The following is a 26141-nucleotide window of genomic DNA, read 5'->3' on the forward strand; positions in this document are numbered from 1 at the left end:
TAAAAATCGACGAAGCGGTCCGGAACGCGGCAAAGTATTTCATCGACGCGTCGCGGCCGCAAATGCGAAAGTTCAAGCTGTGAACGGAGCGGTTCGATTCGCGGCATCGTAACCTCTTTTTACAATAATCGCGCCCACGCGGTCCTTTCGGCTCGCAGCTTTCGCGCTCGGTGCAACAACGGCGCGGTTGGAAAACCGAGGACAAACGTCTCTGAGTGTTTTCCTCGTTCCGTCCCGATATTTCTCGAATATTTTGCCCCGCTAACGAAAGCAAACTCCGTCGTCGCGGCGCACGATCTTTGGCATTCGCGTCACGGCTCAAACCGCCTCGCCATACCTCTGTTTTACAAGGCGTCGACGACAGGCCGAACCGCGTGAATACGAAACAACCTTCTCTCTGAACCTGCTGCAACGGTACCCCCTTTTATTGTTCTCCGGCGTTTGCTCTCCGTCGATACCTCCAGAGTGCGACGATCTTTCCTCGAAACCCACCTCCGACCCTTCGACGCGTTCTTCTCCTCTTTGGTAGCCATTGCTCGGCGAGCTTAGGTCAACGCTTCGCTAACGTGGTCGGTACTTTGAAGATTTAGAGGCGGTTCCTGTTGCTTTGCCTAAATCGTACAGTCCTGGACAGAATGATAGCACGTGCGTGCTATCTTTAATTTCTTGAAAATTACTTAGTATTTCTGAGTGTAGTACATAATATCATAATTGTTACGACGAAACATGTTAGTAAATAAGGTTTACCTCGCTAGCTTTCTGAGCAAGCTGAAGAAATATACAAATATGCTTAGGGCGAAATGATAGCACACTTGTGCTTTATGTTGATATCTTTCAATAGTTTGCGAGTTGTTCAACAGATAACAGCAAGTGTCAAGTTTTAAAGTTAAACGTCGACATGGGCCGCGGGAAAAAATTAAGTCGCACTGAAATTGCAAGGATTATTGAACGAAAAAGTCAAAATGTTACTGTTTCCGAAATTTCGAAGATTGTTAAAAGAAGTCGCGAGATAGTATATAATTTATTAAGAGATCCTGCAAATTATGGAAGGAAAAAAGTTGTGGGAGACCGCCAACATTATCAGAACGGGATAAAAGGGCTATTATTCGTATTGCTTCGAACTCAACAGTGACATCACGCGAAATTGCTCAAAAAGCAGGCATCACTGCAAATGTCCGAAGTGTTCGTTGTGTTCTTCAGACGTGTAAGTTTATTCAAAGATTGAAAATAAAGCAAAAACCTCCGTTAACAAAACATCATAAGGAGCAGCGATTAACATTTTCAAAAGAACGTATTCACTGGAAAAAGAAATGGAGACGTATTTTATTTACGGACGAAAAGAAGTTCGATATGAACGGCTCAGATGGATTTTCATTCTATTACCACGACTTAAGAAACGAAAGAATTGTGAACAAACGAAGACAAATGGGTGGGGGTGGTGTGGTGATCTGGGCCGCAATTGGATACAAAGGTAAAACAGATGTACAGTTTCTTGAAGGAAAAATGAATAATCAGAAATATATAAATCTAATCTCGCAATAAATTAACGAGCATGCACAACGAATTACCAAAGGTAAATTTATTTGTCAACATGACAATGCTACCATTCACCGAGCTAAAGTCGTAGAACAATTTTTTCAAAGAGAAAATGTATCAATTATGCCACGGCCCGCACGCTTCCCGAACCTGAATATTATTGAATATTGTTGGGGAGAACTCGCACGAGCTGTATATAAGAATGGAAAACAGTTACGATAATGTTCAACAATTAAAAGAAGCTATTAAGGTAAAATAGGGTAATCTATCGCAAGATACAATTAAAAAGGTGTATAAATCGTTACCAAATCGGATGCTCGGAGTAGTAGAAAATAAAGGCGGATACACCCATTATTAATTTGCTGTTAATTATTATATAACTTTCTTCTTTGTGGAAATATATGTATAAATTTTGTAACTGTGCTATCATTTCGCTCTCAGCATTTGTATATTTCTTCTGCTTGCACAGAAAGCTAGCGAGGCCAATCTTATTTACAAAGAGGTTTCGTCTCTGTGCGTCATAACAATTGTGCCCATAATTATGAAAGTGGTCTAAGTCATATATTTCTTGTTTCGAGATATTTAATGAATGGCATTTGAATAAATTAAAAAATATTTTTACATTATGCGACATTTTAATTTATAATTTTATTAGTCTTGATTAATGGAAATTTATTATGAATATGAAATTTTGTGTGAATTTCATACGAAAATGTTGTTTTTAAAGTTTGAACTGACTTGGACCATTTTCAAAATTAACTGAATGTCCTATAAATGACTTAAAGCAATAAAGAACTGAGTTTTATTTGAAACAATAACTTTAATGAAATAATTCATGAACATTTATTAATTATTTTTAAAAAGTAATCCATTTTTATCATTTCGAGTTTTTAAGATTCTTAAAATGTTCCTGAAAAACTGGAGGGATGTATGGTAGTAAACACATAATATCTTTATGTTTTTCTTCCGTTACTGGTCTAGTGGTGGTGTATAATGGAAGTAATTTAATATTTCCGTATATTTTTGGTCTTCCTCTTTTAGGTGAAAGATCCAAAACGTGGAATTTAGAATCATCTAAAGAAGTTTTATAGAACATTTTATAAGGTTCATTTTTCAAGAATCTCATCCATTGAATTTGCAGCCAAGAGACAGATTCGCCCGCGGTATTTTTTACTCTTCTTGTTATTGACTCTTCTAGTGATTTCGTTGAAATAAAATCCGGCTGCGACATTCGTTTTAGTGGAAATGTATTTCTTCTTCTACACTTTTCTATCAATTCATAATAATGCTCAGGGTTGTATCAGTAATTTGCTTTTTTTATTTTCATTTGTATCAACCCAACATCACGGTCACAGACGCGAAACGCGGTGAAACGCGCCACAGAGGGCCACGCGCCATTTTCAAGTTATGTTTATATAGTTTCTTTAAATTTTTGACTTAGACCACTTTCATAATTAACACTAAATGAATTCCATATAATGTTGATATTAATGGTTCATTTTTGACGATATCGTAAAAATTACATTGAATAAATTTAGTTTAAAATAATGTGGTGTGAGATAACTGATAAACTCATTTTTTTTTTAATTTTGACTTAGACCACTTTCATAATTATGGGCACAATTATAATATTGTATGTTACATACAAAAATTCTAAATGATCTTCGAGAAATTAAAGATAGCACGCATGTGATATCATTTTGTCCGAGACTGTATGTCTATCGTTTTTTACTAAAAACCCTTGGAACTGAGAAGAAATCATTCATGGACATTGTCAAACATTCACCAACCTATACATTTATTATATTCACCTACAAGATTCTTGAATTAAGAAAGAATAATGTATGAACATTTATTAATATTTCGCTACGAATCATTCAAGTTAAGAAAGAGTAATGCCCGTAGTTTGTTAAACCTTGCCCAACACACGCATCAACTGCAACGGTCCTGAAACATACACCACTCTTGCACGGAATCCTCAATTTACCGAAGAAGGATGCGTTTACATTGTTGAACTTTGCCCGTAATGCACATGAATTGCGTTTTCCTGGATATCATATTATATTATTATAACCGTAGAGAATCCACGAGCTACTGAAGAAGTAATACACGAACATTGTCAATCTTTGCCTAAGCGGTTTATTCATTAAATTATCCTGTACGAAATCCGTTCAAATTGCACGCGGTCCGCAATCTTGGCAAAATGTTTGTATAACAGTACCAATAGTACCAAGTATAATACTATTATACCTCGTTTCACAGAGCGTAAAACGCGCTCGTAGATGAAGAACATCCGCCGGACTTCAATCACCGACGAACACTCGTAAAGCATAGATCATAAAATGGATCTTACCGATTTCTCTGATAGTTCAATGGATCGATTCACCTTTGCCCAAATAACAAGAACCAATTAAAGCCTCGGGGACCATGCAGCGGGTTTATAAACCGTTTTAAGAGCCAAGGGTAGTCGCGTGATTTTTGCAAAGTCAGCAGGTCGGTATCTGCTGTATAATTTCCGTTCACAACCTTCAGCCACTGACTTAAGATCCATCTTGGTCTTAAGTCTGTGACTAAAATTGTCACATTTTTTGCTCTGTATTATCGATATTCTGAGCTCCGACGCCAGAAACGTGCTTCAAGTTTTTCGCTTTATTTCGCAGAGAATCGAGACAAAATATAGCTCAATTTCATCCAATGGTATAAAAATGCTTGGAATCCACGGCACGCACATCGTCAATTTTTGGCCTACTTCTAACGCTTATATTACCAAATATCTGCATAATCTCGTCAGCTTTCCTCTTTCGAATGAGCCCTTTACCAGCGACAAAATATTCTCATACAAGGACGAAAAGTTCAGGCACGTGAAACCATTTTTCGCCTATTTTTGTCGGTAACCTGGTTACTCTACCTTATCGCGAATCTACGGAGTCTGGGCTCTTAGGAACCTTTAATACTGGTTCTGACAATGAACTTGTAGAAAGTGAGAACAATCGCCGTGACGATCCTCGAAGAGGTAATTGGAGACACTGTTGTTGCGAAATAATTGTGGTAGGATTTTCGAAACGGACAGGCTTCTCCGTTCGGTCCGACCGTCGCGCGGAAAATTGCGAAGCCAGGGATCGTTCGCGGCGAGAATTGAAGGGTTGAAGCGTTCGGGGTGAGCCGAGTGTCTCGTTACAGTGTTTTCGCGACGTCAAATTCGCGTGTCGGGCTCTCGGCGTTCGATCGATACGACATCCTCTCGTCTCGCGTTACTTCCGCGCCGGAGCCAGCCGCGTTTCCGTTTCTGAACGCTTTTATTTCGCTTGTTATGCGCGTTACTCGCGCGACTCCGCTCCTCTCTGCTCCGCTCCGCTCGGGCAGAGTAGCTCGGCATTATTCCGCGCCGAGTAGCCGTGTTCGCGAGAATTACGTGCCTCTCTGAAAACCCGGAAACGCACGATGTATTCCGCGAGAGAATGCCTCTCGCTAACAAGATAAATGCCGGATATACGTCTCCGTATCCAGGGTCTCTGTTCCCTATTTCTTTCCGCGGTCCTCGCTTCTTTTATTTGTTCTCTTTTTCCTTTTTTTCTCCTTTTTTTTGATCCGCTTTTCTCTTCCCAAGGCGTTTTCACCGAGCAACAAGTACGTGGTGTCCGTGGGCTCTCAGCACGATATGATCGTCAACGTCTGGGACTGGAGGAACAATGTTAAGGTGGCGTCGAACAAAGTCTCGAGCAAAGTGAAGGCCGTCTGCTTCGCGGAAAACGGCAATTACTTTGTTACCGTGGGCAACAGACACGTCAAGTTCTGGTATCTCGAGTACTCGCGCAGCGCCAAGGTAATTCCCCTCTTAATTTCGGACAGCTTCTCTCTTGGTCCTGCTCCCTCGACTATCGATCCAAGCTAATCGCTGGATACCATTTTTCCGGAATAAACGAGGACCATCCTGCTTTCCGACGCTTAGCTTCGCGTGCAATCAATCGGGTCAGCACTGAAGTTCGTGACCGTTTTCGGATCGAAATACAACGAGGAATCGTGCGCGAACTATTTCACCGACCTAATGCGCGAACAGAAATAACGAGGATGAATCGAACTTTGTCGCAAGATCGATACTATTAACACTCTCGTTAGGGGATCGTTGAACTTAACGTCAACGTTACGCAAATTAATAGTAGTTTTAAACAATTAATCAGCAGTAGATGGGACGCGTTTCGATTAAAAATTTGCACGTGCATCTCGAAGAATTCCTTCCGAATCTCCGAGGAATCTCGTTCGCGGATCTTCGGTAGAAATGGCAACGTTTCCGGGATGGTTCTTGCAGGCCATAGTGATAGCGTATAAAAGTAATAGCGAGAGAGAGAGAGAGAGAGAGAGAGAGAGAGAGAGAGAGAGAGAGAGGAGAGCGGGGAAAGAAGAGGCAAGTAACGGTAACGCAAAGGTGGTGATAGAGGCAATTTTGTTGCACAGTATAAGGAACCTGTGCCTTTGATGGGTCGGTCTGCCATATTAGGAGAACAGAGAAACAACGATTTCGTTGACGTAGCCTGCGGCCGCGGGGAAATGGCGGATTCCACGTACGCGATCACCAAAACGGGCCTTCTGTGCGAGTTTAATAACAGGAGGCTGCTCGACAAATGGGTGGAGCTTCGCGTAAGTACCCTTTTACTCTGACGGCCGTTCTATTTCGATCCGCCGTTTGCATTGTCGCGAACAAATCCCGGCGAAACGGCAATTTCGACTACTCGAAACGATAAGAGGAGGCCAGCATAGATAAATCGGCCAGAAATACATTTAGCAGTTGTCAACCATCGAGCCGAGTCGCCAGTAATAGCTCGTTGCTGGTACAGTGATTTCTCTATATGTGTCGCCGAGGCCTGGATGACAAACGTCGCGGAATTATCCCCACTACGGGAGGCCTCCGACGCCGAGGACTGTAAACATAACACGGTTCGCTTATGTCTCCTGGACGGTACACGACTTATATCGAGAATTCACCGCATATATTTACTAGCAACGACGTAATTGCAGTTTCTTGTGCATCCGAAATGGGAAAACCAAAGCAACATGTTCACATGTTAGAAGCGCGAATACGAGAATTCATCGACGCGTTCTTTTCGTTGGTCACCTAGTTTTTATCTTCAGGGATTGTCAAGCTGCCAACTAAATGGGGAATGTATTCTACAGATTAAATAGTGCCCGAAGGTTTTTTTAGAGGAGCGATAATCCTGCTGCGAAAGAACGGCGATCCGGTCGAATGTATTTCTAGCAATCGTTTGTGTCCGATTTTTGCCAAAGCAACGTCCTCTTGCAGACGACCAGCGCGAACTGCATGGCCGTGGGTGACAAGTACATCTTCATCGGTTGCGCGGAGGGCATCGTCAGGTGTTTCAGTCCTAGCACTCTCCAGTTCATCACCACGTTGCCGAGGACGCACTACCTGGGAGTGGACGTGGCTCAGGGTTTGTCGATCAGGTAGCGTTCCCTTCTATCTCTGACTCGCGTATCGACCAGGATTTCCGTTGGTGAACGACCACCGCGTTCCGTTTTCCAGTCACATGTCGCAGCACCCGGCGAACGCGAGGTACCCGGACGCGATCGCGCTGGCGTTCGACGAACGGAACCACAAGCTGACGTGCGTGTACAACGACCACAGCATCTACGTGTGGGACGTGAGGGACATCAGGCGGGTGGGCAAGTCGCATTCGTTCCTGTACCACTCGGCGTGCATCTGGGGCGTCGAGATGTATCCGACAGGGTCCGAGTCGGTAGGAGCAGTGCCCGCCGGTAGCTTCATCACCTGCTCCAGCGACGACACGATCCGCGTATGGAACATGGAGAAGGACGTGGCGCCGAGCGACACGCTCTACAAGCGCAACATCTACAGCAACGAGCTGCTCAAGGTCCTCTACATCGATCCCGAGCTGACTTACCTGAAAGATCTGGATCTGGCAGCCGCGGGATCCACGGAGAAGAGCGACGCGTCCTACGACGGCCGCAACGGCGTCCGATCGATCCGAGTCAGCCCCGACGGCAAGCACCTGGCCTCCGGTGATCGGTCCGGCAACATCAGGATCCACGATCTGTCCTCCCTCGAGGAACTGTACCTGATCGAAGCGCACGACGCCGAAGTCCTCTGTTTAGAGTACTCGAAGTTCTCCAGGTACTCCGCGGAATCGCCCAGACTGCTGGCCAGCGCCTCCAGAGACAGGCTGATCCACGTGTTCAACGTCGACCAGGGATACAACTTCTCGCAGACGCTCGACGATCACAGTTCTTCGATTACTGCCGTCAGATTCTTCAATCAGAGCAACCAGAGCAATCAGATACAGATGGTGTCCTGCGGCGCCGACAAGAGTATTATTTTTAGACAGCTGCAGTCGGTGAGTGTGTGCACCTCATCTCGTCGTTGTTCAGGTGCAATTGTTACGACAAGGTTGCCACTCTGGCAAGAGTACAGTCGGACCACCTTTAACGCGAAAGTGTACTAAAATATAGTGGAAAATTAATTAATTATTATATTTAATTAAATGTAGTTGCTTAAGCTAATTAAGTTGCATGCACTCGACTAGCTTAAATTGGGTTTTATGGGGTTTAGGGTATCCAAGGCTAGAGTTTCTCCATCGTTGAGTAGAACAGACAGATTTAACGGACAAATTCGTTGGTTTCAGACGCCGGGGGCAACGCCTCAGTTCGCCAGAGGCCACAACGCTCAGGGAAAGACCACTCTGTACGACATGGAGGTTGATTCCGGGCAAAAGCACGTTCTAACTGCCTGCCAAGATAGGAACATAAGAGTGTACAACGTGGCCACCGGCAAACACAGCAAAACGTTCAAGGGATCCGTCGGGGAGGACGGGTCTCTGATCAAAGTCGTCCTAGGTACCAAGAAAATCAACCAGTCCCTTGCACCATCCAATTTCACACGAATACGATGCTGTAACCTGTGTGTTTCGCGTTCCAGATGCATCGGGAATTTACGTAGCTACCTCGTGTACAGATAAGACATTGTGCGTGTACGATTACTACAGCGGCGAGTGCATGGCCACCATGCTCGGCCATTCGGAATTGGTGACTGGCCTGCGATTCAGTCCGGATTGCAGGAATCTGGTGTCCGCCAGCGGAGACGGGTGCATATTCGTCTGGCGTGTTCCTCGCGACATGGTCGTTACCATGCAGGCCCGCCTGGCTCAGCAAGCTATGCGAGCTGGAAAGTAAGTCCGACCACAACTATGGACCTCTCTCTGGAAATTGCTTACAAATTTTATTTGTTATCAACACATTACCGACCGGTGCCGGTTGGACATCCTACACACTTCTTACCGGTCATTCCACCACAAATATTAAGGAGACCCATAAGTAATCAATTATTTTCAAATCTAAAACAAGCTTTGTAATAAATTCAAGTTTTTATTTCTCAATTTATTATATAATCTCCATCATTATCGAGGACAGTTTGCCATCTTTTCTGCAAATTTTCAATCCCCCTCTTATAGAAATCCAGGGTTCGTGAAGCGAAATATAACTCAAGGTGCCTACTTACATCTTCTACAGAAGTGAATGTTGTATTTCTTAAATAATGCTCCAAAAATCTGAAAAGATAATCAGAGGGAGCAGTGAGGTGAGTACGGGAGTTGTAGTAAAACTTCCCATTGCAATTCTTTGATTTTTTCCTGAGTGAGTTTCGCTGTATGGGGCTTGGCATTGTCAATTTGCAGTATTACACCTTTTCTGTAGACTAAAGATGCCCTCTTTTTCAATAGTTCTGAACACAGCCGTTGTAATTGCTGACAATACAACTCAGTAGTAACCGTTTCTCCAGGTTTCAACAACTCAAAGTGAATTATGCCACGACAGTCCCACCAAATGCACAGTAACACCTTTCTAAGTGATAAGCTAGGTTTAGCGGTTGATATTGCGGTTTGATTTGCAGAAAGCCATTGCTTGGAACGTTTTATGTTATCATAAAGAATCCATTTTTCATCTCCGGTAACGATTCTGCTAAGAAATGGATCTCTACGAAATCTGGATAGCAATGAAGTGCAAACTGATCGACGAATATTCTTGTTGGTCTCAGATAATTGATGCGGTACACATATTCCTTGCCTATATGCCTTTCCCATTTCGTGTAGGTGCCCTTGTATAGTTGACCACGTGGACCCAAGGCTTCTCGATAATTCTTGTATACTTAATTTTGGATCAGCTTCCACTAGAGATTTTAGGGTGTCATTATCAAATTCAACTGGTCGTCCACTTCGAGGCCTGTCAGAGAGATCATAATCACCAGCAGCAAACCTTCTGAACCAACGTTGACACTTGTTGACCTTCAATACATCTCCATAAACATCGCAAATTTCCTTTGTTGTTACCGTTGCATTAAATCCCGCATGAAAATGAAAAAGTATGCAATGACGAATATGATCCTCGGAAGGTACGGACGCCGCCATTTTATTACAGGGTTGTAAAAAAAGATTATACTTCTTAGAATATTTTGAACACAGGCTGCTTTACCGAAAACTGTAAAAGAATACGTGTTTCCTCTTCAACGATCGGTACAGAACTAAAGGCAAAACAAACTCTTTGCAAATAATTGATTACTTATTGATACCCCTAATACTTTCCTGACACCGGCTCTGTTTCGGTTGCCGTGCCAGCTGATTAAGGGTCAGATTATGCTAGGCAGGTCAGAAGGTGTACAAACGCTAGAAACAAAAGTTGGGTAACCACATTCTGTCAGCAGATTTGATAGACTAACAAACTAATAAACTAATAGGCTACCGGTCGGTAAAGTGTTAACGTTCAAAATAACTAGACTATGCGAAACTTGTGTGAATCGCATAAAATTCGTGTGGCAGTCAACGTGTTAACACATCTTGCGCGGGAAGTGACTAAAGTCGTTTTTCACGGATTATTGATGGATTATTGTTATCGATGGGTTTTTGTGATGTTTTTACAATAAAATCGGATAGACATGCGTTGCAAAAATACAAAACGTGCGTTGCAAGAATGAATGCAACACGGTAAGACTTTGGCGGCAAAGTGCCCACGCAAGATGTGTTAAGAGCAATAAAAAACAGTGCCCTGTTATCGGGACAAGTGCGTAGAACGGGGGTAGCAAATCACTAAAGGTAGTAGCCAACCTGCCTGCCTCCGCAAAGCGTACAGATTCGCGATGCGTCATTCGCGGACCGATTCGATAGCTAATCTCGATACCGTGTTTGCGCGTTTGCAGGAGGCCGCCTCAGGTGAACGGTACAGGAATAGACGTCCAGTTGGACAACGAGACTTTCGGATCGCCGCCGCCTGAATTCCTAGATCCGAACGCGAATCCCACGCCGCAGAACGTGGGCGTCGATTATAGGTTCAGCGTGGGCCAGCTACCGCTTTGGGCGAAGAAGCAGATAAACACCGCGAACGCTGACGAAACGACGACCCTGGCCGCGAACCCTAGGTCCCTCGGCGTCGATCTGCCGAAGGGCAGGTGGGCCCAGAGGGTGCAACAGGGCGACGGCATCACCGTCAAGTCCGTCTACGACAGCGACGAGGTGATACCGTTCCCTCCGCCTCGAGGTGCCATCGATTCCGATGGCGGTGGCGGTGGAGGCGGCTCCAAAGACAGCTCCATCGACAGCGGCACCGAGACCAAGTGCAGCAGCGACTACCGGCGGGAAACCATCATCATCAAGAGGGTAGGTTTGCTCTCTGTCCTTCCGGCTTTACGTACAATCTCATAATTAACAGCGCACACTTTAAATCGGAATAACTCTTTCATAGATGAAAGTTCGTATGACGATTTTTGGAAAAATTGCGCTAAACTGCGAGAAAACATAGTTAAAAGTTGCTTCTCACAACTCTTTTGTTTTTAATCGTTCATAATAGTAGGCATCAGTTATATGAATGTACAAAACACACTTTTCGAAGCAACTGTTATTACTTTTTTCCGTAATCCCAGCTAAAAGAAAGTCTTCCAACATTGACCGACTAGTAAACTAATCCATCTAACTTGAGAGAAAAGGCTGAAGTTTATGAAAAAGTTGTTCTCGCTTAAAGTGTGTGCCATCAATTATGAGACTGACCGTAGCTGCAGAGTATCGGGTTGATGCATAAATTGGTTGCTTGTATTTAGAGGCCTTGGTCGAGCAATAGGATTTTGCTTACAACTTTCAAAGTAGAAAATTCAAGATCATTTTCGAGGAGGAAGAGTAACGTATTAAAATGATATCGTGGCTACTATCTTCGTACGTTCGCTACTAGATTGTACCTCTTGCGTGTGAAAGAAGCAACCGAACTAGTGCATCGGCCCAGTAGCAAGACGATTCTTTCTCTCGAGCGATCCAGGGACCAACGCAGTCCAATTAATCATCTAATCAGTAACATTAACCCTCGACAACTCATTCTAGGACGAGGACGAGACTGTGTTCCAGCCTTGTCCGGATAGTTACAGAGAACTAGCGGACGACACGAAGCAGGTACTAACCGATTCCCAGTGACCGAAAGTAACTACAGTAATCTCTGTTCGTGTCCCCTCCACCCGTGAATGTTGTGTTTAGTGTGCGCTTGCGAGACAACGGGAAACCATCGACGGGAGATGGAAAGAATGAAAGAAATGGGAGGAGACCCGTCGCTCGTTGTTTGTCGTTTGTGTCTCTCGTTCGATCAGCTTTTTCTTTCGCAGCCTTGCATATTCTTGTTATACAACACGATCTCTCCTTTTTAACAATCTCTAATTATTGTTCCTCCATCTCGCACCTTCTAATGATTTTGCCCGCGACTTTCTTTCTTTTTCGTTGACTCTATTTTATTTTTGAACCGATATGGCGTAGGTGATCGGTGGTAACGTGACGGTAACTAGAGGTAGCAATATCACGGAATTGACACGTCAGTCGAGGAGTCGTCACCATACCGACGATAGCAGCCTTGGCAGCTTTAAATTTGAGGTACATCCGATCGACGCCTCGGACACAACCCGACGATTACAGACACGTGTATCGTCGCACAGCGACACGCAACAGACACGAACATGTACACGCACACACGATCGTTCACACGTATATTACCGCTTCTCGATCATATTTTTGTTTGCTGCTTACATTTGTCGCGTCACTCTAACCCTGAACGCGAGCGTTCAGACACCCGAGACTCACGCTTTAGGGCCGTTATGCACTTTCGGACGATCGCCGGTAAAATCATTGATACCGGACCATTAGGCTTAAGACAATGTAACGAGATTCTATGTACTTGTACAGACCATGTTGTATGTCCGACGTGTTCAGTGTCTTGTGTCTCGTCGACCAAATCTCTGGCGATTGGTCGATAGTGCGTACCGGCTTCGAATAACAAAGTATCGAAGAACCAACGCTCTGGAGCTATAGTTTAACGGTTTGTCCGTGTCATGTAGGATCACGAGAGCACGGAGCACGATGGGGACGTGGAGGACTACTCCGAAGGGGAGAACGGAACCACCGGCTCCGAGAAGTCCCATCACAGACTGATGTACTACCCTGCTCCGGAGGACACGATATCGAATCAGTTCACGGTGAACGCTATGGACGTGGAAGAGCTGAGGAGGTTCGTGAGTCGCCTGGACTCGAGGTTTGATCGAGATGCGATCTGAACTTGTTTCGTTGCAGATCGCAAAGGCGGCAGAAGAAGCCCAGGAACGGAGAGAGCGGCCGAACCAGCGAGCTGACAGCTTCCGGCAGCCAGGACGACTCGGATTCCGAAGGCGGAGCCTCGACTCCTAGCGCCGAGAGGAATCCTCTGTCCATGCTGTCTGAGGCCAGCTCGGAAGGCTTCGACCAGCTGGCGAAGCAGAGCCATCGCGAGAAGTTCCTGAAGAACGCGTTCGAATCTCTGAGCGGGGCCGAGGAGCCCACGAACAGGAGCCCAAAGGCGACCAGCATCAGCTCTCAGTTTCACGGAAGGTAATTCCAATTGGTTCGGAAGTAGAGACGGTTCCTGATTGGAACGGTAGTCGAGCTTCGCCTTAATGGTTTTTTCTAGGCTCAGCGGTGGCGGCAACGGTGGCAATGGCACGGATGGCAGCGGCAACAACAAGGTTCGCAATCAGGCTGTGGTGAACGCGACGAAGCACGCGAGAGGAGACGCGGACGTGACCAAGAAGCGCGAGGAGCTGCAGAGGAGAATAGAAGAGACCCGGAGAAAATTGCAAAGCGTGAGCCCCCTCTTCATGATTTGAAAGATTTCAACCCTTCGCATAGGAAATGTCCAATTTTCGAGTGCAACTGTTACAAAGCTCCGCAGTCTATTCGTTAATGGTTAGGCAACGGCAAATTGAATGTACCTGTGTCTCGCGTTCCAGGTCGGCTACAGGTCGTCGCTAAAGACCAGCCAAAGCATATCAGACTTGAGCAGCCACATACCGGAGAAGCACCATCGTTCGAACAGGTTGAGCACAGGTAACAACAAACCCGGTCAACAGACTCACTACTCGAAACCGATTAATCCTTGCAAACCGATACCAAACCCCAAGCCCCCGTTAAAACCTCAACAACTGATTAACAAAGTGTCGGGTGGTGTGGGTAATGCGCTGCCTAAGCTAGAGACCCCAACCTCCGAGAACTGCTTGTCCAAAAGTCAGACTACGTCGTGTATAAGCGATAAGACGAGACCGTCGCTGACACGCCCGTTAACCTTGACCCTGAAAAAAACTGAAAAGTATAAGCTGTCGCTGAATAAACCGAATCAATCGTTGCCGGAGTCGCCGGTCTGCGAGGAGTTGAAGCTCCTCAAGGAGCAGTGCAAGAAGAACGTGGTCAGTCGATTCGCGAGGTTCGCGCAGAAACGAAGGTCCTGCAGCTACTTCATCGGGCTGAACGACAACGAGGAGGACATGGAGAACATAGCGAAGTCGTTCGAGAGCCTGCCGGCGATGAACGAGCGGAACATCGAGATACTGAACGACGCGATGGACGACGGCGACGACGGGAACGGGAACTTCAGCGACGACTCGCTGGAAGGGGACTTCAAGAACCCGCCTCGAAGATGCGTCAGCGACTACCAAATCAACGTCCACGTGGACAATCAGCAGGACGGTCATCGAGGCTACTCAAACTACCAGGCGTTCTCGAAGCGGATCCTGACCGGCTCGCAGGAGAGCATACTCTCGGACGCGTCGGTCGAGTCCTTCTCGAAGGGTAGCGCCGAGATCCTCGACTACAACCACTACGACAACGACAGACACTCGAGCGCGAGCTTCTTCCTGTCCCGGCGCAAGATGCAGGCTGGCAGGAGCCAGGAAAGCATCCTGACCGACGAGTCCGACTACCAGATGTTCCCCTTGCGCGAGAACAACGACCACAGGAGCACGGAGAGCGTGCTGACCGACGACTCGGATTCCCTCGTCAAGTCCGCGCCCCTCGAGATACTCTTCGACTCCCATTACAAACGGAAGAGACAGAACTCGGAGACGTACAGCGGCAATCCTAACAACGTGATCGAGCCATCGAGCTCCGTTCAGGACACCGCGAACGACGCCACCAGCTGCCGGGCGGTGTTCAGGTCCAAGTCGCTTCAGGACACGAGGATTAGCAAGGCGGGCAACGAGAACAACTACTCGGAGGACAACGCGCCGCGGCCCGCGACTTGCGTCTACTACGAGTTCAACTTCAACGAGCAGAACGACGCGAACGTGGAAATGAGGATGGCTACGAGCAAGTCGGACACCATGCCCAGGAGCAACAGCCTGAAGGTGCCGAAGGAACCGCAGTCGATGCTGTTCCTGAACGACTTCGTGGCGCACAAGCCGCCGAAGCCGAAGAGAAACTCTGCTCGGACTCAGAGCATGCGGAACAGGGCTCGTCCTGCCTGGAACAAGTATAGCGTCGACTCGCCGACCTCTCGACCGAAGTCAGAGACCGAGGACCATGCAGGGAAGCAGAGGACGGAGAATCGTTCCGCTAGGAGCGACGACGATGCGAAATCCGACGCCGAACCGGCGAACACGACCGAGAACTCGAAGAGGATCGAGCAGTTCCTAAAGTCTCCGGCCTACTCGTTGCAGTTCAACGAGGAGCCGGACCCGAAGACCAAGTTCTATAGTCTGCAAAACAGACGTTCGGACAAGAGCAAGCTGTACGAGGCTGGTGGCCCGATAGACAACTACGGCTTCGACGCGAGGGACGATCAGAGAGACTCGCACGTCTGCTGCTTCGAGAACCAGATCCCGACGAAGGACACGCCGGAGACCTACGACTCGCTGGAACCTCCCAGCGGAGTGACCTGCGACCCCCAAGCCTCCGCGGATCCTCAGACCGCTCAGAGTTTGAGATCGAACGATATGGACGTGGATCTAAGAATCAGCAGAGCGATCGAGGGCACGGTAAAACTGTTGTCTAGGGAATTCGAGAACCTGGTCAGGCGGGAACAATATTTCATGAAAGAGAAGTGCCTGAGGATGACGCATTGTCAGGAGGGCAGCGAGAACTTCGCCAAGTTGGAGGCCGAAAGGGACGGCAGGGTCGCGATGAGGCGCGACATCAGGCTGCATTCGGGAGGGGAGGATAGCGATTGGGCGGACACGTCCGCGATCGATAGATCCGTCATGGAAAGCGGCTCGTCGACGTCCGCCTCCAGTTGCACCAACTCGCCGAAGAGAATGTGGCCGCCGGCCTCGCGCTGCCACAGCCACATGAGGTGGACGAAAACCTTGCCCACCATTAATCAGGCTATCATGCCATCCAAGCATCTCTACGCAGGTACCTGAAACGCGGACGATGTTCTTCTTCTTCTTCTTCTTCTTCGTTTCAGTGCTTGCTCTGCGGCACGGTTGCGCGGAACTGCGATCGTTCTGCTCTGTGAATTGTCGTTGCGAATCTGCTAAGGTTTCAATCACAAATTACAATTGAACCGCTTTGCGATGATAGTAAGCGGAATAATTCGATTGTAATTCTGCGGAACTGTGCGCAGATCCTGCAAGGAAAGACACTGAACGCGTCTTCTCGCACGAGACATCCTCGGACAGTCCAATAAGACCGATCGAAGGATCGATTACTCTGATTGGTTCGCTTGTGAATGACCTTGAGACAACCTCGAAGCGATCTTAGCGTTTACGGACTGTGCGAGTATGCTACCGTACAACGTCTACGACGCTTTTCAGCCGCACGATTCATAAGACATCGAACATGTATCTTTGTTTACGTTTTCCTCCAGTATATCTTCGATGTGAATGCGTACGATTATCGGATAGATAGCGTTGTACATATATGTTAGCGTTCTTTTCAAGACGTCGGCGCCATTTTATCTTTGATTTCAGAACGGCAGCGATCATGTACTTTTCAGTTTGAATGCTTTTCAGTTTAATTTTCGTTTTTTGGAATGACGCGCGGCCGACGCAGCATGTTTTGTCCTCACGATGTAGTTCGATTCCCGCTTCCTCCCCAGACTACCTCATCGATCCTTTTACGATCCGTTTCGTTAACGATCATCATACTTATTTATTCTAGAATATTCTACACACTTGTCGCATTTAACATATACACACTTTATCGGAGCTTCGCAGTTAGCGATGACTCTTGGAATTGTTCGAGAGACGATTTTCCAAAACGCTCGTCGTCATTGCTAGCTACGCAGCTGTCTAGTTCGATAGATTTTAATGACGCGGAAAGAAGAGCTTTCGTTACAATTAACTCGATGGTATATTAAATACGCAACAGGCTCATTTTGTGTCAAACACTTTGCTTCCGCAATAGCACGAAAGCCAAACGAAGCCCAGTTCGTTCTTGCGCTATCGAAATCGTTGAACTAAAAAGCTCACGGCTCTCTCGCACTAATACGAAAAGATACTCGAGCAAGTATTATAGTGCAAAAAATTTCATTTGTTTCTAATTTGTTTTTGATAAAAATCTCAAGATAGGTTTAACCCGTAAATCCGACGAGGTAAGTTTTGCAAAAGACAGAACACATAGTGAAAAGAATAAAGATATCATGTACAAATGAAACACACACACCGAATAAACGAGAAAGAACCGTAGCTTAGTGCATGTGTGTGCGTGTTGTTGTCGACAGTTGGCAGTAGTGGGGGGCGAATCTCGTCAAAAGTTTTTGACAGCGAAGAAGAGGGGGGTGGCATGCGACGTGCCTGCTCGCTGAGTGATCTTTCCGTCAGCCCGCCAAATAGGTTACTGCATGGCCCGATACAAGGTACCCTTTCATTGTGTACCACGATCTCTTCAGGGTCTTTCCAATACCGATCGAGCCGAACGTTCGCTGGACAATTAACGCTCGATTAACTATATCGTCCATCGATGTCACCAGCACGATCCAAACTGGTACCCTAGAAAAACCATACGTGCTGCTATCAAATAAAAACCGGGCCCCGTCGATTTCTCAACGATTTAATTACCTACCCGGTACTGTCGTCGCAGAGAAACCGGTGAAGCCCGCTTTCTTTTTTATAATACCACAGAAATTATTTCAGAGCGGTCGAGAGAAACGAACAATCTTTTTACCTTCAACTGGACGTACCTTTTTACCATTTTTCAGAGAAATCTCAGAATTTGCCAGAAACATAAATTCTTCATTCTGAAAGTCAAACGTAGCGTTAATAGTAGAGCGTTCGCGACGACTCTTCCGCCAATTATAAAGTTCGAAAATGGAACACTTTTGTAATTGATTAGCGCGCATTTTGGAACGGCCCTCGATTAGCGTAAGCACATATATGTTCAATGTGTCCATTTACTTGATATTTCTTTAATTACATGTTGCAAGCAACGTTTTCATCATTTTTTTTTTCTTTCTATGCATCAAACATTCGTTAACGAAGTCGTTTTTTCTTTTTTTTTTTTTTTAAGATCCATTTGCAATTAGTCGATACTCGATCTCCGGCCGTTGTCCGGCGACCGGGCTTCTCATTAATGATTGTTAATAGTTTCAGGAAAAGTAGGTAATAAGAACGCGAACGGTTCGGCGCGAAGTGGACTGGGAAACGCGAATAGCGGAAACCAGTCTCGGCACGGTTCGACGAAGAATCATTCTTCCCACATAACCAGAAGCAGCAGCGTCGGCGTTTTGAATCAGGTATAGTAATTTTCTCGCGAGGGGAGGAGTCGCCGTTATTCCATCGAGTGCAAGCGAGCTCACCGTTCGATCGCGATTTTTCCAGAGCGATTCGGAATCGGATGTTGGTGCCGGTACCGGAAGAGGATGGAACAACCAGACGACGAATAGCAGGATCAGCGGATTGATGAGACCGACGATCAGCTCGCAGAACAAGATCAACCATCAGATAAAGACCGTCTCATCTTCTAGCAGCAATCTACCCTCGGTCCTGAGGAGGAGAGGCATGCAGGGAGCGTATTCGAGTGGTAATTCTACGACCTTGTTCTTCGTTGACCACTCCCGAAAGCGGTTCTTCGATCGATCATTTTTTTGAACCTTTGTGTTTCAGTAAATCTAAGTCAAGTGGGTAATCAAGAGGACTCGAGTTCGGAGGACACGTCCTCGAATGGGAACGGAGGCAAGCCAGCGTTGCCTCCCAGACCTCGCAGCATCAGTATCGACCATTCTGCTACAAAGTAAGAGTACTGACAACTTCAATTGTCTTCCTGAGCTAGGATTCTACCCAGTGCCGAATTAAGACCTTTAGAGAGACCCTAAGGATTTAAAAAAACTTTGAGGCCCCCTCGTACAGGATCACTTCAGCGCAATGTAGATTAAACTTGTTCGATTTCTTAGACGTTTTCGATAACTTGACTAAAAAGTGTTTTTAGCAGTTTTGCTCGTTCACGCGTGCGTATAAACATTTAGCAATATTATTACCGTGTAAAAGATGTAAAATTCAGAAAATTTCTATGGTTCCTCGTTGGTTGATCCAGCACTGATTCTACTCGTTAGATTCATCGGGAGCGTAGTTGCAAGGAAGAAATTAGTTTAAATAAATGAGCCGTTTATTTTGAAAGTGGCCTAAGTCCATTTGTCAATTATTTTTTGTTGCCCGTAATTACGTGTACAACTTCAAGTTAGCTGTCATTTTGCGCTTAAGTATATTCAGAGTATGTACGATAATTTTGGAGACATAAGTTTTTTGCAGTTAGTTCAATAATTAAAACAATCACTTTAAAAGTGGCCTAAGTTCAATCCATTATTGATAATGTCCTTCGGTCAAAAAGTGCTGGAAAGGTAATAACTTTATTCTAAATGAAATGGAACAAGAGGATTTCATATCAACAAAATTTTTAGAGAACGCAATTTTTAAAAGGGTAAAGAATTCTAATGGAGAAACAATAAATTGGTTAAAAATATGCTGGATGCGTCTTTTGAGATGAACCATATAAAATTTTCAATAAGATATCAATGGATGAGAATGCAAATTTTAAAATCCTGGATTTATTACCATGTCGGGGTAGACCAAGAAAGTTCGAAAATATTGACACTACTTTATAAAAATATAAGACGAATGACAACAGCGAAATACAAGGACATGATGGACTTACTATGATACATACCACCCAGAGCACTATTTATGTACTAGAAACTAATTATGTAGTAAGATTTATGCACTAGAAACTAATTTATGTAGTTAGAAAATGTCCTGAATTGCATAAATTGTGTTTTTGAAGTGTTGTAAAGATATATAAAGTAAATTGAGTATTGTTTTTTCAATTTGAAGCATTTTAAATTATGTCGAATGGACTTGGGCACTTTCAAATTTTGCAACGAATCTGGTTGTTAACTTTGAAAGTGGCTTAACTCCATGTGTGGCAAGAAAACACGTATTATTCAATTAATAATTGCTATTATTCGAATAGGAACTGTAAATTTAACTCTTTTAGATACACTTAAGCAGTATGACACATTGGTATCCTATACGTATATTTATAATTTTATTGAAACACAAACCCTTAAATATCTCAATTTAAGTATAAGTGGACTTAGGCCACTTTAAAGATAAACGGCTGAAATGCTGTACCTGTTTTAGCTTAAATCTGCCTGGCACGACGGTGAGGAGATCAGGATCGACGACTGTGATCGCGAACGGCCGCAGCGGAAGCAGCTCGATAGGGCAGAGCGCCGGCAGGATATCGACGGCGAACCGGAGTCAGTTGGACCCTAGCCCGCAGGAGCTGCCAGTCAAAGATACCGATCGTGCCATCGATGTAGCCAGTGCCGAATGTAACTATCGTCTACACGCTCTGGCGTTTTTTTATCTCGTTCGTTTCCGTTCTCACGATTCACGATCATCAAAGTGTAAGCATGCAAGATTGCAACCGTCGGGGTTCCTTAACGATTCCGACACCCTGTTCGCGCAGGGTGCGAACGGAACACAACCCGATCGATCGATTAACTTATTTCTTTGTTCGAACGATCTGCGATCGTTGTTGTCTGTGATCTGTGCTCTAATCAAAGTTTTACTCTTGCAGTAGGCACGGATAAATCATTAGGTAAACTAAAGACGCCTATTGAGAATGCTGTCCTGTGAAAATAATAAGTCTTTGAGTGTATGAGAAAATTTGTAAGTGATCATGCTATGACCAAACGAAACAACCATTCGAACTGAATCGACTAGCGCAGACTAGCGTCTAGTCTGTAGGTCGTCGTTGTACATAAAACACGAATAGAACGGGTGACAGTGCCATCGACAGTCTCTCGCCGAGTGTGTCACGTTGTCGTTGGCATCGTCAATTGCAGTTCTCTCTCCCTCGCTTTTTCTACGTGCTCATCTCGGAATGGAAAACCGGTCATCTAGAATACTTTTCCGACGCTTGTCCGGTTCATTTTGTAAATACTTTTCTACATGTATATACGAATTCGACAAGTCCTAGAGACCCTCGCAAAAACAAAAGAACTTAGATCATCGCATAGACCTCGAGAATATAGTCGCCTCATCGTTAGGTCGCTACCCGAGTCTCTAAGTCACGATCGCAATAGCATGGTCTCATTACGGATTTTAGAGTCGATGTAACCTGCACGCTGCACGATCTTCATCCATTGATCCCCTGGCCCGTCTTCGACCGGAAGCCACGTTCCTGGGACCGTGTTAGCATCCGTTAGAGCATAGTTTCCCAATCACTCGCAGACCCTCTTCACAATCTTATGTGTTCAAGCATAGTTCAAGCCTTGTCCTATAGAAAAGTAGGACTCATCTGACAAAACGTCATTATGGTCATCGGTGCTGGGTGATTCAGCCTAACTGCGCCATCTAAATTGCTTGTAAACTATTTGGTAACAAAATGGTTGAAACGAAAGTTGTACGGTTTCAAGAGTAGTAAAGTAATGCTCGTTATAGAAAACAACAAGACGGAGAAAATATAATTATTACATTGCATGCCACTGTTAGAACTATACAATATTCGTTACAACCGTTGTTCATATACCAAATAGTTTGCAAGTAATTTAGGTGTTACGCTTGGCTGAATCACCCTGTACACCGAAACAGCAGAGCAGAACACAGTACATTTCGCGTTGGGAAACTATGCGTTAGAGGCTGCGACGCGTTGTCGAGAGCGGTCTCTTTCGATTTCGAAAGGACCTGGACGGTCGATAACGTGTTCTAGCTCGCAACAACCTCTGCCCCACGATTGAGATCTGTTCGTTTTCGGCCGCAGTATCGACGCAGCTGTGCAACACGATCGCGGACGACCTGACGCGAACGGCGGACAACGTGGTGCAGCTGTACAAGCGTTTGACGATAGACAAGGAGGACGAAGGAGCCAGCATCGACAGGGATACGATGCTGAGGGGCCTACAGTCTTCCGTGAACGAGACCATGCGAACATTGCGGCTGGTGGTCGCTGGTGGACACGCGAGCGTCGACGGATCGTCGCCGACGAGCAGCGACAACGTGGCCTTGAACGAGGCGACCGCCACGTTCCAGGAGCTGCTCGCCGGCCAGGATCAGGGTAAAATGGTCAACATGATGCAGCAATACTCCGAGCTGCTGCTGACCATGATGCAACAGAGGATGGGGGGACCGCAGTCGAGCCACACGTAAAATCCGTCCATCTTGCGAGTTTCTCCGAGGGCGAAGGAGACGTCCACGCACCTGCGTCCCCTTAACTACTCCGCGTTTGCGCCCGGAGGATCCTCAGCTCTACCCTCTTCCTCCTCCTCCTCCTTCTCCTTCCCTGTCTCTCTCGGTTTTCCTACCAGACGTCTGACGCGATTCGCGATCACGCAGGATGAAAGGACACAAAGGATGATTGTCGTCGAGGAATGTTTACGAATTGCGGGAAACACAGGGTCGAAGAGTCGCGATAGTCGATCCGCGCTCGGCTTAACCCTCGAACCACTTTGCCCGAATCTCTGTTTCCACTCGACCTTCAAAACATCAGTCGAATTGCTCTAGAACAGTGGTTCTTCCTCTGGAGGCAAGGACTCCAATTTTTAATGATATGTATGAAGTATTAGTTGTAGATACGTGTCAGTTTCGAAGATATAAATAATCAAGTCGCACGGATGTCACCCGGAAGTCCTGGGACCGATTCCTGTGAATTGAAGTTTCTTTCAAGAAACTATCGAGTAACTACGGCTCCAATATTCCATACATATCGTTAATAGACTGCGGATATTATGCATTTATGACAAAAATGTGAATAGATGCAATTTGTCACGGTGTAAAGGTCGAGATCAATATATTACTTTCGACCTGGTAAAATTGTTAAAGAAAAGAAAACGAAAGAAAAAAATGTAGACAATTTTTGTTTTGCGTAGTGATCCGCGGTCTAATCATTAGGTGGTAGTTGTATACTGTCATCGTACAACTTCAGGTTTCCGCTGACACAGTTTAAAGACTTCTGACACTGGTCTAGAAGAGCAATTTTCAAAAGGAATAGTTGTTCGAGGGTTAACCGAGCGCTAGAGTACGGATGTCGATGTATGTATCTTTCGCCGAGATGCTCTCGGACCATTGAGACGAGTTTCCGATTGGAAAGACGAACTCCTAATTATTCTAGAACCGAATTGAGATCGGTAGTCGCGAATGTCGTGTGTACGTGTACCGGAACGGTGTCTGTAGCCAAAGTTAGCGAATATTTATCAGCAGTTTCGTGCGGAGAGGACAGACGTGCGCTGAGGCAGGTTATAATTCGCAGCGATCCGACAGAGTTGTTGACAGAGAAATAACGAACAGGAAGATCGGCTGCGTGAAACACTCGTATCTTGAGGCCATACGCCGTGAAATGCCAATTAACTAAAGACTCTTAGACTAGTTTTCAAACCGAGTATATATATTATATATATTATATATATATATATACATATATATCGACTACTGCGCGATATTATATCATAATATTAGTCTTCTTGTTGTGTAACCAAAGGCTGTCTGTACCTACGGTCTAAAAGGAGCCTTCCTTCCTTCCCCCGACGTTTCAAAATAATAACACTTGGACGCGACGAAAAACTGTAATTAAAAGCGACTAGCACGCGGTGTAAACTTGCCAGTACGAAAGAGATAGAATTTCTAGCTGTTTAGAAGAAGAAGAAGAAGAAGACGAAGAAGAAAACAAAAGAAAGGCTTCGTAGAGGTACGCTCGGTGCGTCGCGGGTAGGATTCAAACGTGTGTGATTTTATATTTCCAATTCGATGTGCGGAACGAATATCGTCTCTTGCTATAATTTTACTTCGCGGAAACACGTGGTGTTTGTCGTAGGATTACTATAGGATCCCTGACCGTTGAACTACGGAACAATAGGTGGCCGGGGAGTTCAGTTTTCTTGGACGGATTGATTGTGTCTCTCTATCTCTATCTCTCTTTGTCATAGAAGCCGTGCTACATAGCGATCGCATATTTTGTCATAGGGATTACAAATATTTTTACACCGTGATTAAACGTCGATAGTACACGAAGGACAAAAGGGAAAAAGCGCGAAACAGAAGGAAAGTTCCAAAAACGTCGTCGTATTCACTTTCGTTGAATCGTTGCGCCGGGTTCGAAGGCGACACGGACACTTCGAAGGAAGGAATTGCATCGAGGAATCAAAGTATTACGAACACGTATTATTATTAACGAATTTTAACGTGAATCCTCTTCCTTTTCCTCCCCCATTCCTCTCCCCCAAAGTTACTTTTCTAACATACCCCTCCCCTCTCCGTAGAGTTACTTCGGATTGTATGTAATGTATAAAACGTGCCATCTAGGTTTACAACGATCGTTATTCCCGCGTACTCCGTCCGCGAGAGACGTGTTCATCGCTTCTTTCCTTTAGCGTATCGTTCATCCTCATCGACGAAACCTTGTAACATACCCTCGGTTCGTTTATGACAACGCTGTACAACACACTGTAACTTGTTCTCGGACTTCTCGCGTCGAGTAAGCGTCTCTAATCAATTTTAAAAGAAACATGTGAATTTTCAAATTTGGGGACATCTTCCCGCATGACCAATGACTACTATACGGTTCCGGACAAAATGATATGATTCGATTAATATGGACGCTCAGAGTGCGCCGATATTTCTGTAGGCTTTTTTGAAAACGCGTACTCAAAGTTAGAAGTTCAGACACGCGTTGAACAGTGTAACTAATCCTTAAGTGGACTACTGGGGTTGTTGCAGCCGATAATTTCTTTTTAAAAATTCTTTAAAAATTAATATCAACAATATGAATTAAGACAGTTGCACGTCTGAAGACCATTTTGAGAGTCCGCTTAAGGGTCGATAAATAGTGAAATGACTTGGTCCGGTATTGCTTCGCAAGGATCGTTGCTATTTTCAGTGAAACAGAACGACGTTCATCATCTTCGAACGACGAACAATGGGTCAACACCTTCGCCACGACTTATTTGTGTTCTTCAACGAGATAGTCGAAGCAATAAGTTACGTTAAAACGCGAGCGTGGCCGCGATGTCGCTTAATAGAGATTAATTTGCTTATAATCAAAAGTATCGGTTATCGCATTCGACGTTAAAGACACGCATACACATAGAGGTATAATACCGTGTCGCAACTGATACAGGTAGCTTAATCCTTATCGGTTAGACGACAACCGTTTCACGCAATCGAGGACCGACCCTTGGCTTCGACGGTGAAGGTGTTGATCTCATACTCTAGAGACTCATAAATATTTTCTATTCGATGTCCGCATTTTCTAACGCATCACCATCGTTTGTCATCGTCCGCGTGTGAATCGTGCAAGCGACCACGAACGCGGAACGCGAAGAGAAATATCGAATCTCGTCTCATGCATCACCTTGTATTTGCCCAAGCTTCGCGTGGTAATCAACCATTCCAAATTTCCACTGTCTCTCTCTCTCTCTTTCTCTCCCTGTCTCTCAGTGTAATAATCATCAAAGACATTAATAAGATACTTTTAACCGGTCGCAAAGATTATTAGTGGCTTTGTATATTGTTGTACTTGTTATATTAAGGCGTATTGTTATGTAATGTGTTACGCGTTTACTTAATTATTGTAAATATTTATTTCGACTTTCGCAAGGAGCAAGACAGTTTTGGTAATCGTGAGAAACGTGTTAAGTGTAATAATTTCATCGTAAGAGAATTGTAACTTTTTATCACTTTGTTTTGTATATTATGTTAACGATTAATAATATAATAATTCTTATAAACTAAAGTCGCCACGGAGTTGAAGCGTCAGCCCTTTTCTTTCGAAAAACGAAAACTCCATTAAAATGTATGTGTGCGTGTATATATATGTATTGATTTCTTC

At 45.1% G+C, this 26141-nt stretch overlaps 1 protein-coding gene across 8 annotated transcripts in view; it reads left to right on the forward strand.

Annotated features, from left to right (window-relative positions):
- Wdr62 (WD repeat domain 62) overlaps window positions 1–26045 on the forward strand; it is a 166436-nt gene extending 140391 nt beyond the window's left edge. For 3 of the 8 annotated variants that reach the window (XM_076786276.1, XM_076786275.1, XM_076786277.1), the window contains 19 exons: window positions 5144–5359; window positions 5989–6171; window positions 6833–6993; window positions 7073–7901; window positions 8190–8400; window positions 8483–8732; window positions 10751–11207; window positions 11919–11987; window positions 12342–12455; window positions 12917–13086; window positions 13149–13442; window positions 13522–13693; window positions 13841–13937; window positions 17545–17679; window positions 18407–18555; window positions 18641–18842; window positions 18926–19052; window positions 20456–20649; window positions 22083–26045. In XM_076786276.1, the coding sequence (XP_076642391.1) occupies window positions 5144–5359; window positions 5989–6171; window positions 6833–6993; window positions 7073–7901; window positions 8190–8400; window positions 8483–8732; window positions 10751–11207; window positions 11919–11987; window positions 12342–12455; window positions 12917–13086; window positions 13149–13442; window positions 13522–13693; window positions 13841–13937; window positions 17545–17679; window positions 18407–18555; window positions 18641–18842; window positions 18926–19052; window positions 20456–20649; window positions 22083–22468 (4416 nt within the window). In that variant the 3' untranslated portion in view covers window positions 22469–26045. Of the gene's footprint in view, window positions 1–5143; window positions 5360–5988; window positions 6172–6832; window positions 6994–7072; window positions 7902–8189; window positions 8401–8482; window positions 8733–10750; window positions 11208–11918; window positions 11988–12341; window positions 12456–12916; window positions 13087–13148; window positions 13443–13521; window positions 13694–13840; window positions 13938–17544; window positions 17680–18406; window positions 18556–18640; window positions 18843–18925; window positions 19053–20455; window positions 20650–20897; window positions 20990–22082 lie in introns of all 8 variants that reach the window. The other 5 variants (XM_076786283.1, XM_076786280.1, XM_076786279.1 and 2 more) reach the window with 5 other exon arrangements.
- The last annotated feature ends 96 nt before the right edge of the window (window positions 26046–26141 follow it).

This window comes from Halictus rubicundus, chromosome 4, assembly GCF_050948215.1.
Source record: "Halictus rubicundus isolate RS-2024b chromosome 4, iyHalRubi1_principal, whole genome shotgun sequence".
NCBI classification, from domain to species: Eukaryota; Metazoa; Arthropoda; class Insecta; order Hymenoptera; family Halictidae; genus Halictus; species Halictus rubicundus.